Genomic DNA, 13,425 nt, shown 5'->3' on the forward strand with positions numbered 1-13,425 from the left:
ACAGCGGTCCGCTCAGCCGGTCACGGCGGCGGCGGCGGCAGCCGGAGCAAGAGCCGCACTAGCTCCCGGGTTGCCAGAACAGGAACACGGGCTGTGGCTGCCGCAGGAGCCGAGCGGGGGCACCTGTGCGGAGCCGCGGTAGCAGGAGGAGGGGGTGGGGTTCCTGCCAGCCCCGCCCTGAGCCCTGAGGAAGGGGCCCCTCCCAGCTGGGAGTCTCCTGCTCCGCAGAATCTCCGCGGGCTGGGAGCGCTGGTGGGAGTAGACATGTGCAGGACCGGCTAGAGGGCCGGGGCACTTAAACATCTGGTCCAAGTGTTGAGCGGCAACGAAAGCTGTGTCTGGAACCATGACAGCCTCCCGCCTGGACTTCGGGGAGGTGGAAACTTTCCTGGACAGGCACCCAGAGTTGTTTGAAGATTACTTACTGCGGAAGGGAAAGCAGGAGATGGTGGAGAAGTGGCTGCAGAGGCACAGTCAGGGGCAGGAGGCTGTGGGCCCCAGGTCCGCCCTGGTTGTCTCCAGTGACTCGGCTCACAGAGGCAGCAGCGGCATTGGCCGCGGCACTGGACCGGAAGACTCTGCCGTCGGCCAGCCCGCTCCACGTGGCGGGGACTGTGGTGGGGTTCCGCTGAGTCCCAGCTGGGCCAGTGACAGCCGGGGCGATGGGAGCCTGCAGCGGAGAGCTTCTCAGAAGGAGTTGAGGAAGAGTTTTGCTCGCTCCAAGGCCATCCATGTGAACAGGACCTATGATGAGCAGGTGACCTCTCGGGCCCAGGAGCCCCTAAGCAGTGTTCGTCGGAGGGCACTTCTCCGGAAGGCCAGCTCCCTGCCCCCTACCACAGCCCACATTCTCAGTGCCCTGCTGGAATCGAGGGTGAACCTGCCTCAGTACCCCCCTACGGCCATGGACTACAAATGCCACCTCAAAAAGCATAATGAGCGTCAGTTCTTCCTGGAACTGGTCAAGGATATCTCCAATGACCTTGACCTTACCAGCTTGAGCTACAAGATCCTCATCTTTGTCTGCCTCATGGTGGATGCTGACCGCTGCTCTCTCTTCCTGGTGGAAGGGGCAGCTGCTGGCAAGAAGAGCTTGGTCTCCAAATTCTTTGATGTACATGCAGGAACCCCACTGCTGCCCTGTAGCACCACAGAGAACTCAAATGAGGTGCAGGTCCCCTGGGGCAAAGGCATCATTGGCTATGTTGGGGAGCATGGAGAAACTGTCAACATTCCTGATGCCTACCAGGTAGGACTTTGCATTGTCCTCTTTCCAGAGCCCCATTGGCTTGGGAGCCAAGCCGTCAGTTCCCTTTGGCATCCAGGTACACATTAATTTAGACTCTTTACAGTATTAATCTTGCTGTTTGAATTTCTTCAGAGTTTAGACTAGCTAGAATGTTACTACACAACCTGTAATGTAAGTTTTTTTCCCTAACACACAGTGGCTTGTGGACAATTCACATCTCACTAGGGCTACATTTTGCAGCCAATAATACGATGTGTTCCTCTGTCAGGACACCTTGTCTTTAAGATCAACAGTGTATGGTTTTAGAATGCATTTGTGAAGTGCTAGAAAAAAATGTCTACTCCATAATTTCACTGTTAGTCTGAAGAAAATGGACATGTTGGTGTTTCTGATGTCTTTTTGGGAGTGTACTGCATTTCATTCTCATTCAAAGTTGGAAAGGGAGCAGGGTGTCTACTTCCATATCCCCTTTTCTGACTTGAAAGTTGCATGAGTTCCAAGGTAGGGAAGGAGAGGAAGAGAGGAAAATGAGGGGAAGAATGGGCCTTGATCCACTTGTGCCTTGTAATCATCTATTTTAATTGTTTCTGTTGTTGAGTTTAGAGAGGTTAGACAAGTAAATAAACCTATTTATCTTTAGGCTTGAATACACCTCTGTCTGTAGTCAGCTCTTGATAGAACTGAGCAAGTAGGTTTTTGGTTTGTGCAACAAACAAAAAATTGATAATTTTTCTAGCAACTCCAAAGGCAATCAGCAGGGTAACTATGCTAGCTTCAAGTGGAAAAGGAAACCCAACATGCTGTTGTCTAGTATTTCTAAGCCTTTTCCTTTCACAGTGATTTGAACTTGTATTAGATGCCAGAACCGAAAGCCTGTCTGTTCTAATTTCTTCAGTGTCTTTTCACTGAGTGTGATGAAACCGGATGTCATTTTCTGTAGACTTCTTCAGAGTTCATAAGAATGGAAAGTTCTTTTCCTTGGTCATTGAAAAGTTCTGGTCATTTGATGAGTGCTTCTTCCAGTTATGTAATAGAACTACCTGTTGCTCTATATTTTGGTTACTGTTGATCAGAATAGCAAGAGTGGTGGGAAGGACACTAAAGGCAAAATGTTCCCTATTTCATCTGAAAGTTGACAATTCTAAACAGAAGTTGAGTAGCTTGTACTAAAACCAGGTTTCATGCTTTTGTGAGAAGTCTTTCAGTATAACATTTTATTAACAGGATGCCTGTCAAAATACCATTTTTGGTAATCTTTCCTTATTGAGCAGACACATTATTCATTATATCCTTCTTGACAACTTTGATAAGTTTAGGTCAAGCATGATCTTTATCATGCTTGATCAAATGACTGATCTTTAACCACTGTCCATTTCTTTACAATCCTAAAAAGCCATGGGAAGAAATAAAAACATTTGATAATTGGTATGTTACAGATTCTGGCAAAAGTGAATGATAACAAACTCTTTTCTTTCCCATTATTTCCACATTCTTATTGTGTGCTTGGGCTAAAAAAAAAAAAATCTTTTCCTAGTTGGATGATACTTATTTGCTGGAATTCTTTTTTCTCATTTCATTTTTAATTGTTTTTCTCTTTATCAGGGATGGAGATGTGAACTCAGCACATTCTGACCAGCCTACTCTTTCCCTGAGCCATGTTCTACTCTTAAATAAAGTATTTTATAACTAGTTTCACGATCAAGGAATATAGTAATAACCACCCTTACCCTCTCCTTAAGACTCCTCTAAGTGTGATTGATAGTACTTGACCATATCTTATCCTAAGTTCCCTACTTTGTTCCTCTTAGTAACTCATGCAATGTAAGGTTTTCATTGAGTTGTACCCATGTTGCCTCCTCTGCAAGTTCTAGCATTTTCTCTCATTCTTTGCATTTCCTATATTATAGATTTATACTAATGAAAATTGAAAACCTTCCAAATACATATTCTTTTATCATTTGATCATACTGTTGTAATTCTGATCATATATATATGTATACACATACATACATATATATATATATATATATATATATATATATATACACATACATATCTTGAAGTTTCTTTGTAAAAAAGTAGTTTTATCAAGGAAGAGTAGAAAAGTAAAATGAAGAACACACCAGGTTAAAAATATAGAAATATATATTAGAAGCCAGTGGTGAAAGAAAACCTTCCTGACCAGACCTAGATGAAGACAAGGAATGAACCAAGATCTTAAACTCTCAACCTACGTAACAGCTTTCTCTTACCTGCCTTTTGCCAGTCCTCCCAAAAACCTAGTCTTTACAGCTATCCTCTCTGATTCTTTATTAACTACTATATTTTTCAGGTGTTTTTTACTCACATTCAACCAGTCTCCTGGTTTTTTTTCTTCAAGATTTGAAATTTTTATCATAACAAGTTTCAAAATTTAATCATCTGATAATTAGAATGATGATCCTCTTGGGGGTTCAGAATAGGGATGAGAAAGGCATTGAAGACCTTATGTAATTATGATAATAAGCATGGCATTCTGGAGTCAGAAGTAGACTATTTAATGAAATACTAAAGTTGAATGAAAGTTTTGATAGCAAAATAATCTTCAGTTTATTTAGTGTTTTCCTTGATTGGTTTTAAAAAAACAAACTTGAAATTAGGAGAAAAATAAACACAAGTAGAAAAAATTTTTTACTTTATGTATCCAGTATGGATCATAGTGACTGCAATTTACCTTTTTTCCCCTGACAGTTATAAGTTATTAAACAGCCTTTCTTTAATATAGTAATGAAAGAATTGCCCTCAGGAGGTAGAAAATAAGAGCACTCAATAACAGGTGTTCTCTGAGATTATTCTAAGCATTTAGAATGTAGCACTTTAAACATTAATAAAAAGTGTGAGATGATATTTCTGTTAGTGCTGATAATGATGATACAGGTGTTTGATGGGCTTTGGGTCTGAAAAGCAGCCAGAATGTTTTGTTAGGTGAACTGAGAGGAGGAAAGGGGACAAGGCAGGACAGTTCCAGGTGTGCCCAGCTCTCAGAACACCTGAGCTGTTTACACAAGATTCATTTATTCATTAGTTCCAACAAACACACACCAAACACCCATTATACCTAAGGTCTTAGAGGGCCTGTGGGTATAAGATGAGGGGGACATGCTTCTTACCCTCCAAGTGCTTATAGTCGAGGGACACGTTCTATACACAGACAACTAATACCAAGCTCCACTCAATGACACCAACTAAATGGCATGGGTCTCAGCGGAGAATGCAGTCACACTGTGACTGGGCTCACAAGAGAAGACTTCATAGGGAAGGTGCCATTCAAGCTGGCAAAAGGATTAGGTTTCACCTTTTTGGATTTCATCATTGATTGATGAATGACCAATGATTTTATCATTGTTGGAGATACTGTGGGGCCAGGGGAGGTGATCCAGGTGTAGCAAAATGGCTTCAGCAGAGCTATGATAATAAGCAAGCCCAAAACATGTATAGGTGACAGTGACTGGTTTAATAGCCAGAGTATTGAGGATGCTACAGAATGAATATGCAAGAGTAAGGTGAGGGCAAAAGAAGAAAGGACCTTGAATGCTTGACTAAAGAATTTGAAGGTCCCTAACAGTAGGCCCCAGGGAACCCTTAAATGCTGTTAACATCATCAGAGTGGTGTTTCAGAAAGCTTTGTGGCAGTGGCTGAGTGGACTAAACAGGGGGAGGCTCAAAGCTGTGAAAATAATTAGGAGTATATTATGATGGGCTGGGGGAGCATGATGAGCAATTGAACTAAACATGAACAGTGGGAATGGGCATCAGGGAGCAAATGGAAGATGTCTTGCAGGTGTGGATTTGGGCTAGAAAGGAGGGAAGTCAATGGTGACTCAGAGATTTTAAACCTGAGTGAGACGGAGAAGGTAATGTCATTATGAAAAACAGGAAGAGAAGCTGGGTAAGTAAAGATTCTAAATAAACCCAGTTACATAATTTGTGGAGCTTAGTGCAGAATGAAACAGGAGCCCAGCTGGAGGAGGTGGAGGTGGAGACATCAGGCTTCCCTTTCCAAGGGTCTGCTACCCCAACCCACAGCAGATGTGCAACCCCCAAGTAATTTCAAGTTCCATCCTGAGACTTTCTTGGTACCTGGATGGGCGAGAGATGCCCACCAATGTGCTGTGTATGGCTACCAGCTCTGGGTGGGTGACCAGAGACTTGCGCCTCCCTGTGATGGTGTGCGGCACGTACCTGGTCCTCTCCACGCACCCACCCAAAGCCAGCCTCGAGCAGAGTGCAGCAGCAGATGTCGGATGTGGGCCTCTCCCCAAACTGATGTAACGTCCTTGTGGCTCCTGATCTCAGGGAAGGGGTGGTGGGTGGGGAGGCTGAGTGAGGCCTGGGACACCATGGAGCAGGGACAAGTGGCCAGGAACCAGCCCTGGTCAGACAGTAGAAGGGGAGATTGAGTGTGAACTAAGGCTCTAAGCTCTGGGCTCATATGCCGTTGTCTCAATGGACTTGACTTATGAAGCACAAATTCAAACATAAAATTATTAAGACTTTCACATGCGCAGCATTAAACCTTAAGCAGGGGGACCCTACCCTGCTCTCCTCCCCCTAACCCCCCACAACTGCGCTGGTCACATGTCCATGAGGCCGGCCCTGATTCTGAGTCATTTTGAGTGTTAGGTGGAGAAGTTAAATTTTATTCCGGCCTAGTGTCTTCTGCTTCCTTGTGAATGGCCTCTGCTCCATCCTAATTAAATTACGTGCCATTTTCAGTGCCTGGATTGTGCTTTTCTGTTTATGTGCTTTTCATCTTCTCTGTCAGGATTATTCCTTCTCCATCTTTGCTCATTCAAATCTTGCTCTGGTTTCTCAGAATATAAGAAGGGAGACTGATTGCTTATTCTTGAAGAGAAGAGATGAAAAACAAAACATAAAATTACACACAAAGTTGTATTTAAGAATGCATTCTATTATACTGTTATATTTATTATATATTAAATAAGAACATAAATAATGATACTGCATTTTCATTGAATTTCATCTTTCATTTCATTTTAGAATAATCTTCACTGAAATAACTACATTTAAAAGTGGCCTCAGAAGGGATAGATTTCATGTATCTAGAAAACTCAATGATGAATATGCTTCATTCTCTGATGAGCCAGTGCTGACAGACATTGGTATACAGTCCTGTGACTGCATTGCTGAGATTTGCTTAAAAGGCAGATGTTGATCCCACTCTAAAGCTGGTATTAGAAAGGAGTTTCATGAAATCTTATTTCAGCTTCTTTCAGAGGTTTTAAAAAATTCCCCCAAGCCTGTGACTATGTTCGGTAGCCCAGAAGCAGAATTGGTTTTGTGCTCGAGGCAGGAAACATTTGCTATTTCAGCCCCCTTCCTGACAGACACGTGATCGTGATAAACAGTGACAAACTGCATTTGCCGCTGCGTACATGAGGATGGATGAGGAAACAGTACACTTCCTACGGAATCATGGGGAGGCAACTTAAGGTTAACTTAATTTTTTCCCAACCCATAAGCTAAATGTTTACTGATCTGACCAATTTATTTTGGTTCCCAACGTTTTGGTCACCTGTTTATTTACAAGGCTGGCTTAATTTGGAAGTTAGTGTTTCATGTTTGATGTGGTGTTGAAGAGTCAAATGAAACTTTCCTCTGCAATAGCTTTGAGTTATTTTATAGGAAAGTCAACAAGCTCCTTTAGGTCCACCACTTGCTGCTCTAGTCACTTATTTTAAGGATGGTGTTTGCATTATAACCACATTCTTTTGGAAGGTGGAATTTGAGTCAGAAAAGAAGCAGTTTAGTCATAAAAAGGTGGGCTGGGTTTCTAATATTTTAGGAGAAACTTTGGTTTCTGGATATTTATAGGGATTCAGGCTGAATTTACTTACTTAATTGTTTATTGATAGGATTAAAATAGTAAAGTTTTCCTGGCATTAAAAAAAAGTGTGTTCTCTATAATTTCAAGGGTTTCTTAATTGGTTGGTTTCAACAACTGAACAGTGGTTTCATGCATTTATGAGAAATTCTGTTTCCTGTCACAAAGTATAGCTTCAGGCTTTTGCAAATTTAGTAAAGGAACTTTTATGTTGCATGAAAAAACGAGGTACCTGTGAGATACCTCTTTAGGGTGTCAGTTTTTAAAAAATTCAAACAGTGATAGAAAGGAAACTGAAGCTCCACTCTTGATTAACAGTAACTCCATTTATGGAGCATTTTCTGTGATTCAGCGTTAGATCATTAGCAAGCTGGTTGTCTCTTTTAAAACTCTCAACAAGGTAGCTATTACTACCCCCGTTTTACAGAAGAAAGAACTGAGGCTTGGAAGGGTTAGTAATTTGCTCAAAGTCCCTCAGCTGGTAAGTGAGGGAAGGGGACTGTGGGGGAGGGGTAGGTGGGGGGGTTCAAACCAAGATCTTTGGTCTGCAGGATCTTTTTGCCAGGTCACTCCTGGTGTGGCCTCTACCGACTGTTAATTGTATGCACACTCATGTCAGTCTCTGCCTTCTCCTTTTCTCTGCCAGTTTAAATCCTCTCACTGCGGAAAGTCCACCTTCATGAAACTTGCTAATCCCTGTCCCAGCCCACACAAACTGGACATGATTTCTCCCTCCTTTGAACATCTGTAATGCTTTAATGTGCTTCTTTCTAGTTTCTTAGTATTTTAACTCTTTGGGTACTTAAAAGAGTTGACTGTAAACATCTCAAGATCAAGATCATGACTTTTTCACTTCACATTTCTGCCAATAATTGCAGATATCTGCTGAATTATCTGAATTGCTTGTCCTTGTTAAACCTTCATATTAATTGCTGGAGCCCTATCTCCCCACCTCCCTGTTGCTTTTTTTGTTGATTTTTTCTTTGTTTTTTTTTTTCTTCTTTTACTTCATGCTATGAGGAGACCTTGAGCAAGCAGGCTGCCACTAACCAAATAATAACAATTAGCAACAGCACACTGCCACTGCTAGGATGGGGCATGACTGTTCTGGCTAACTGAATTTTCTAGTTTTCTCATGACTACCCCATTTATACAATTCAACTTCTTGAAGGTACATCACCCTTCCAGCATAAGCCCTTGCAGACTCTAGGATTTTTCTTTGAAAAATATTCTTGAAATACAGAGCATAGTGATTGGAATCTGTTGAAAATGAATTCAGAAATGCCATATTAGTATTTGGCTGTCTTGTTCTATGTACTTTTGTTTATTCCTAATACCCTATTTCCCTGAAGAAACTGCATGGGAAGCAACCTGGGCCAAACATACCTACGGGGAAGAGATGACTTTGGTTTAGTTAATGGAACCTTTTATCTGCACAGCTGACAAGCTTATTTATTTGAGAATTGAATTCTTAGATTATTAATCATCTTGTTAAACTGAAAAGATATCAGAGGGTAATAGAACATGCTCTAGACTTGGAGACAAGAATCTTGGATTCTGTTCTCAGTTCTACCTTAGTGTTTTTGGCAATAATGTAGGGATAATACATCCAGACATGTCTACCCCACTGTATTTTGTAAGAATGTAGTCATTAAATCTAACAATTTGATTCTAATGAGCTAATGGGAAGGCATATTCAAAAGGATAAAGTAAATATGAGGCTTTATTAATACATTTAAATTCATGGCCTAGGGGGCTTTATTCACAGGGCCTGGAAAGGCCCTTAAACATGACAAGATAACTTTGATTTAGAATGTGGTAGTACCTGTATTGGCTGTGTTTTCTTATTTTTCATATTCTTGATGTTCTGGCATTTAGTGCCTTGACCCTGGAGAGATTCCCCTTCCAGGGCTAGCTAATTCCTGGAGACAGCAGAGGACTCCCCTGCAAGCACCACTGTGATACGTAGGCCAACCAACCTGCAGCCCACATCCCCAGCTGTCTCCTTCCTGGGATGTCACACACTGAGCCAGTATCTCCTCCAGTCCTGAGGCACCCCAGGGCCAGGTACTGGGCACCTCAGGGCCACCCTTACAGTCCAGAGTCTGCCAAAACTGTTCAAACTATCCAATCCCAGATTGCTCCAGGGAACTTACCCCGCCTCACCCATTTCTTCCTGAGAGAACTCCAGAAAGGCTCTGGGCCGCGCTCTGCCCTCCCCGTTCTGCCTCATGACCGGCCCTGGTCCTTCCCCAGGTGGCCTGCATGGTGCGCTCTGTTTCCCATTTCCAGGGATCTGCGAGTATAACCTTCCTCCTTCGAGACAGTCACTTCTGTGGCTGTGTGTCTTACCATAACCGATTATCACAAATCCCAGGGACATTTTAACACAATGCCACACATACGTGATACCTTATACACAGGTAATGATTACTTGGAGGTATAAAGTAATGAAATGCTTTAAATGAGCATTAGACTGTCATGAGTTACTGGCCATACTACATATTCTGCATTTGACAAGCATAGTTATGTTAATTTTTTAAAAAGTTGGTCAATATGCCTATGTATGCCTATTTTTCTAATACAATATGTAATCTCAAAATTATCCATTGGGTTTCTGTGCTATAAATTCCCATGTGAAATCTCCAGATTAATAATTTGTAGATTTACTCTTGAAATTCTAAGGATTGTTTTGAAATGATAGTATTTGGACCCAGTACTTATAAACTATGTAAATGCTAGCAGCTGACACAAAAGGGTAAATGAATACTACATCTTAATATCTGTAACCAAGCTGTAATAATTTATTAGGCTAAGTGGAATCTCTGGTACAATTTTAAAACAACTTACTAAATAAAAGGTAAGCTTTATGTTTTTCTGTTTGGACATGGTGTTAATTGTATACTATGTGTTACCCTTTTTGTACTTATGCTGCCTGAATTTTCCAAATTATCAGAAAGTTTTAACCTTTATTTTTTTCAATTTAGAGAAATTAGATGGTACTCCTTTTTTCCTTTAAATGGCTGTGTACAGTTTAATGAGCTAATAGTTTTTATGGGTTTTTGGAAACTTAATGTGCATGATTACATATTTAAAGTTTTAATAATGGCTGTAATGGAATTGAGAACTGTAGGCTTGGGGCTTGTGGGAAAGATTATCCCACGGTTGCTAAGGAAACCAGTCTAGATTTTTATTCTTTTCTGCATAAAGTCCTTGGAAAAATGAAGCTATAATCCCTTGTCTCCCAAGGCCACCTTTATGGAGTACCCACATTTCACCCTTATCCTCCTCTTCCTTTTGCTTCCAAAGAACCACAGGTGATAGGGTGCATGCTTTATGCAGCTGTTAAGGCTGGTTTCTTTTTTCCATCTTCAGGTATGTGAGACTGGGGTCAGATTCTTCTCTCACTTCCTCTTCTTGATCACTAGCTTTGAAAGCTCAGGACCATCTTAGCATCTCCTTTTTATCATAGCCCAGAGATTATCATGCAGAGAAGCAAGGAGGAGAGAGCTGGGGGCAGTGAATGTGCCAGGCACTGACCGAGCAGGCAGAGGAGCACGGGATCTCTGCAGAGGAGGCAGCCAGCACAGATGGGAGCTAATGCCCAGCACCCCCCTCTCTCCTTTGCCATCCATTTCTTAAGTGAGGAAACAGGAGGGACAGCTTCTGATTTGGTCTCTCCTCTTTACCATGTTCACTGTGAATCTCACTGAATAGCCAGAAAAGAGCTGGTGCTCAGGGAGTGCATACTATTTAAAAGAGAAAGGGCAAAAAAACATTTTTCCACCTCTGAATTAACCAAATTGAGGTGATCTGCTATGTTAAATGAAAGAGCAAAAAGGTCATCTGGGGAAAGAGAAGCCACTGTCATTGTAGGGACATTTTATGCTTAAGACCTTGGGTTTCTGCTGAAGAAAACAACCAATTTTATACTTTAGAGATAGCCTTAAAATCCTTAGGGTCAGGCATTCATGTGTGTAACATATAACATTAATCATTCTTGTAGTGACCTTGTGAGGCTGTATAATTTAATATATAATTATATGGAAATCATTTAATCAAAATGATATGGAAAGACGTGAAAGTGTAAAATGAAACAGATGTGCTTTCTCTCTAGCAAATGAAGCCGAAACTTACTTTCAAAACTACTGTCACTCTTTCGCCTGGCCACTGAGCTGACTCTCCTCGTTGAATGCTAACTTAGCACCTACCACAGGGTCGGTGTGCATATGGTGGGCCCTTAGGATCATGTTTGATGAGCAGAAGAGCCCTTACTGTAGTCACTTTTATTTCATCTCTAGAGTGATAAGCACCAATGGGACCACTGTGCAGGTTAGGATGTCCCCACAGTGACGTTGTTGACAGGTTGGGCTGGGTCAGTCTTTGTTGGGGATGCTGGGGGTGCTGTCCTGTGTATCATAGGATGTGTAGCAGCCTTCTTGGCTTCTGCCCACTAGGTGCTTGCCTCGTGGTGACAGTAACTGTCAAATGTCCCCTGGGGGAAAAAACCTTCTTCCACCCTTTTTGGAAACCACTAATGTAGAGCAATTTGGCAATAACTATGTGCTGCCTTAAAAATAGTCATAACTTCTGATTCATCAATTCCAGATCATCTTAAGAAAACTTTTATGGGCATGTGCAAAGGTTTGTCTATATGAGTACTCATTTTAGTGTTGTTTATAATAGTGTAAAATTATTAGCCCAAACATCCAGCCTGAAGTTTGGATAGATTATGGTACATCATAAAATAGAATATTCAATCAGAGGAAATTGCTTACAAAATATTGAGTGAATATCTGTATTTAGAAAACAGTAGTATTCCAGTTTTCTTAACAATAACAACAAAAGCATGAGGGTAGGGACTGAATTCAGAATCAGATTGGATTTACTTCTCAGTCCTACCACCTAAGAGTTGTTATATTTTACTTCATCAATTGTTTGTAGCTGCAGTCCTAAAATGCGGATAATGGTATCTATCTTAAAAGGTTATTGTGAGGGTTAAGTAACATTATATATGGGCAGTGCTGAACATGCTGTTTGCTTTATTTTGAGGACGCTGTAAAAAATAACTGGAATAATACATGGGGAAAGGCTGGAAAATGAATTGCCAAAACATTGATAGAGATGATCTCAGAGTGATGGGCTTGTTTTTCTCTTGTCTTTTGTGTTTTCTGTTGTCTATTTTATCAAAATTGCCACATACATATCCGTTAATCAAGTAACTGCAGTTGCTTTTACAGATATACCTAAGCTTGGTGTCACAGAGTGGTCACACAGCAGAGGCTTATTTCTCACTCTTCTGAAGCTCAGCATAGGTCTTGCTGGTTGGTGGGTAGGTCTCCTCCAAGACGAGATTATTTCCTTTTTTCCTCCCTGGTCCTCCACACCTTCAACATGAGGCTTCAATATCAGGTTGGAAGATGAAGGGAGAGAGAGAGAAATGAACAAATGAAGTAGGAGGAGTTTGTGGGTCTGGTCTGTAAGTGGCATGTATCGTTTCTTGCTCCCATTGTACAGTTTTTCTAGACTCTACAACTCAGGTATGTGGCCCTGCCTAGCTTCAGGGAGGCTGGCAAGTATAGTTTAGCCCTGCCCTAAAGTGGATCCCAGGCCAGTCATTGCATACAGCTCTATGCGCAGCTCCATCGGAGTGGTGAGCCGTCCTCTCTGGCAGGTCCTGCTGGTTTTCATGTGCATGACCAACTAACTGCCTGCAACAAGACTGAAGAGGGAGAATCATTGGGCTTTGGAAAAGGGATCTGAAAGATACAGGCAGATTTATTTTCCATTGTTGAGAATGGATTAGAGAATAGAATTCTAAAGGCAGGAATTTGCTATGGAGATTGTTGCCTTTAAGCTCACAGGTCTGAGGGTTATAAGGTCAAGTGGTGAAGCCAGACCTGGCTACATCATTTGTGGGACCCAGTGAGAAATCAAAATGGAGGTCTTCATAGAGTCCATGGAAGTCAATACCCCCAGGAGAGCTGCCCTAGGACCAGGGATGGGCAAGAGAGGCCACGACAGAGTAGCTTACTGAACACACCGTGGTGACATACCAATTACCCTGTTACTTGTTCTACTTAACATATTTCAGAATCCTCTGTCAACCTGTGATGGGGACAGCCACTGCCTTGCCCCTAAGACACTGCAGGGCTCCTGACCCCATACCCATGCCTGTGACCTTACTGGGAATGGAGGGCAACAGAAGAACATGGGCATTCTCCCAACCCATCCCCCATCAGCCTGACCCTGCTGCTACCCTGGGTAGAAAGAGGTAGAGGTCAAGGGGCTG

General features: G+C 42.1%; 1 protein-coding gene across 2 annotated transcripts in view; it reads left to right on the forward strand.

Annotated features, from left to right (window-relative positions):
- The first annotated feature begins 215 nt into the window (after positions 1–215).
- PDE11A (phosphodiesterase 11A) overlaps positions 216–13,425 on the forward strand; it is a 387,045-nt gene continuing 373,835 nt past the window's right edge. Inside the window, exon 1 of one of the 2 annotated variants that reach the window (XM_073218656.1) lies at positions 216–1,249. In XM_073218656.1, coding sequence (XP_073074757.1) covers positions 347–1,249 — 903 coding nt within the window. In that variant the 5' untranslated portion in view covers positions 216–346. Of the gene's footprint in view, positions 1,250–6,679; positions 6,743–13,425 lie in introns of those variants that run through there. The other variant, XM_073218657.1, reaches the window with a different exon arrangement.

The sequence above is a fragment of the Manis javanica genome, chromosome 12 (assembly GCF_040802235.1).
Source record: "Manis javanica isolate MJ-LG chromosome 12, MJ_LKY, whole genome shotgun sequence".
Lineage (NCBI taxonomy): Eukaryota > Metazoa > Chordata > Mammalia > Pholidota > Manidae > Manis > Manis javanica.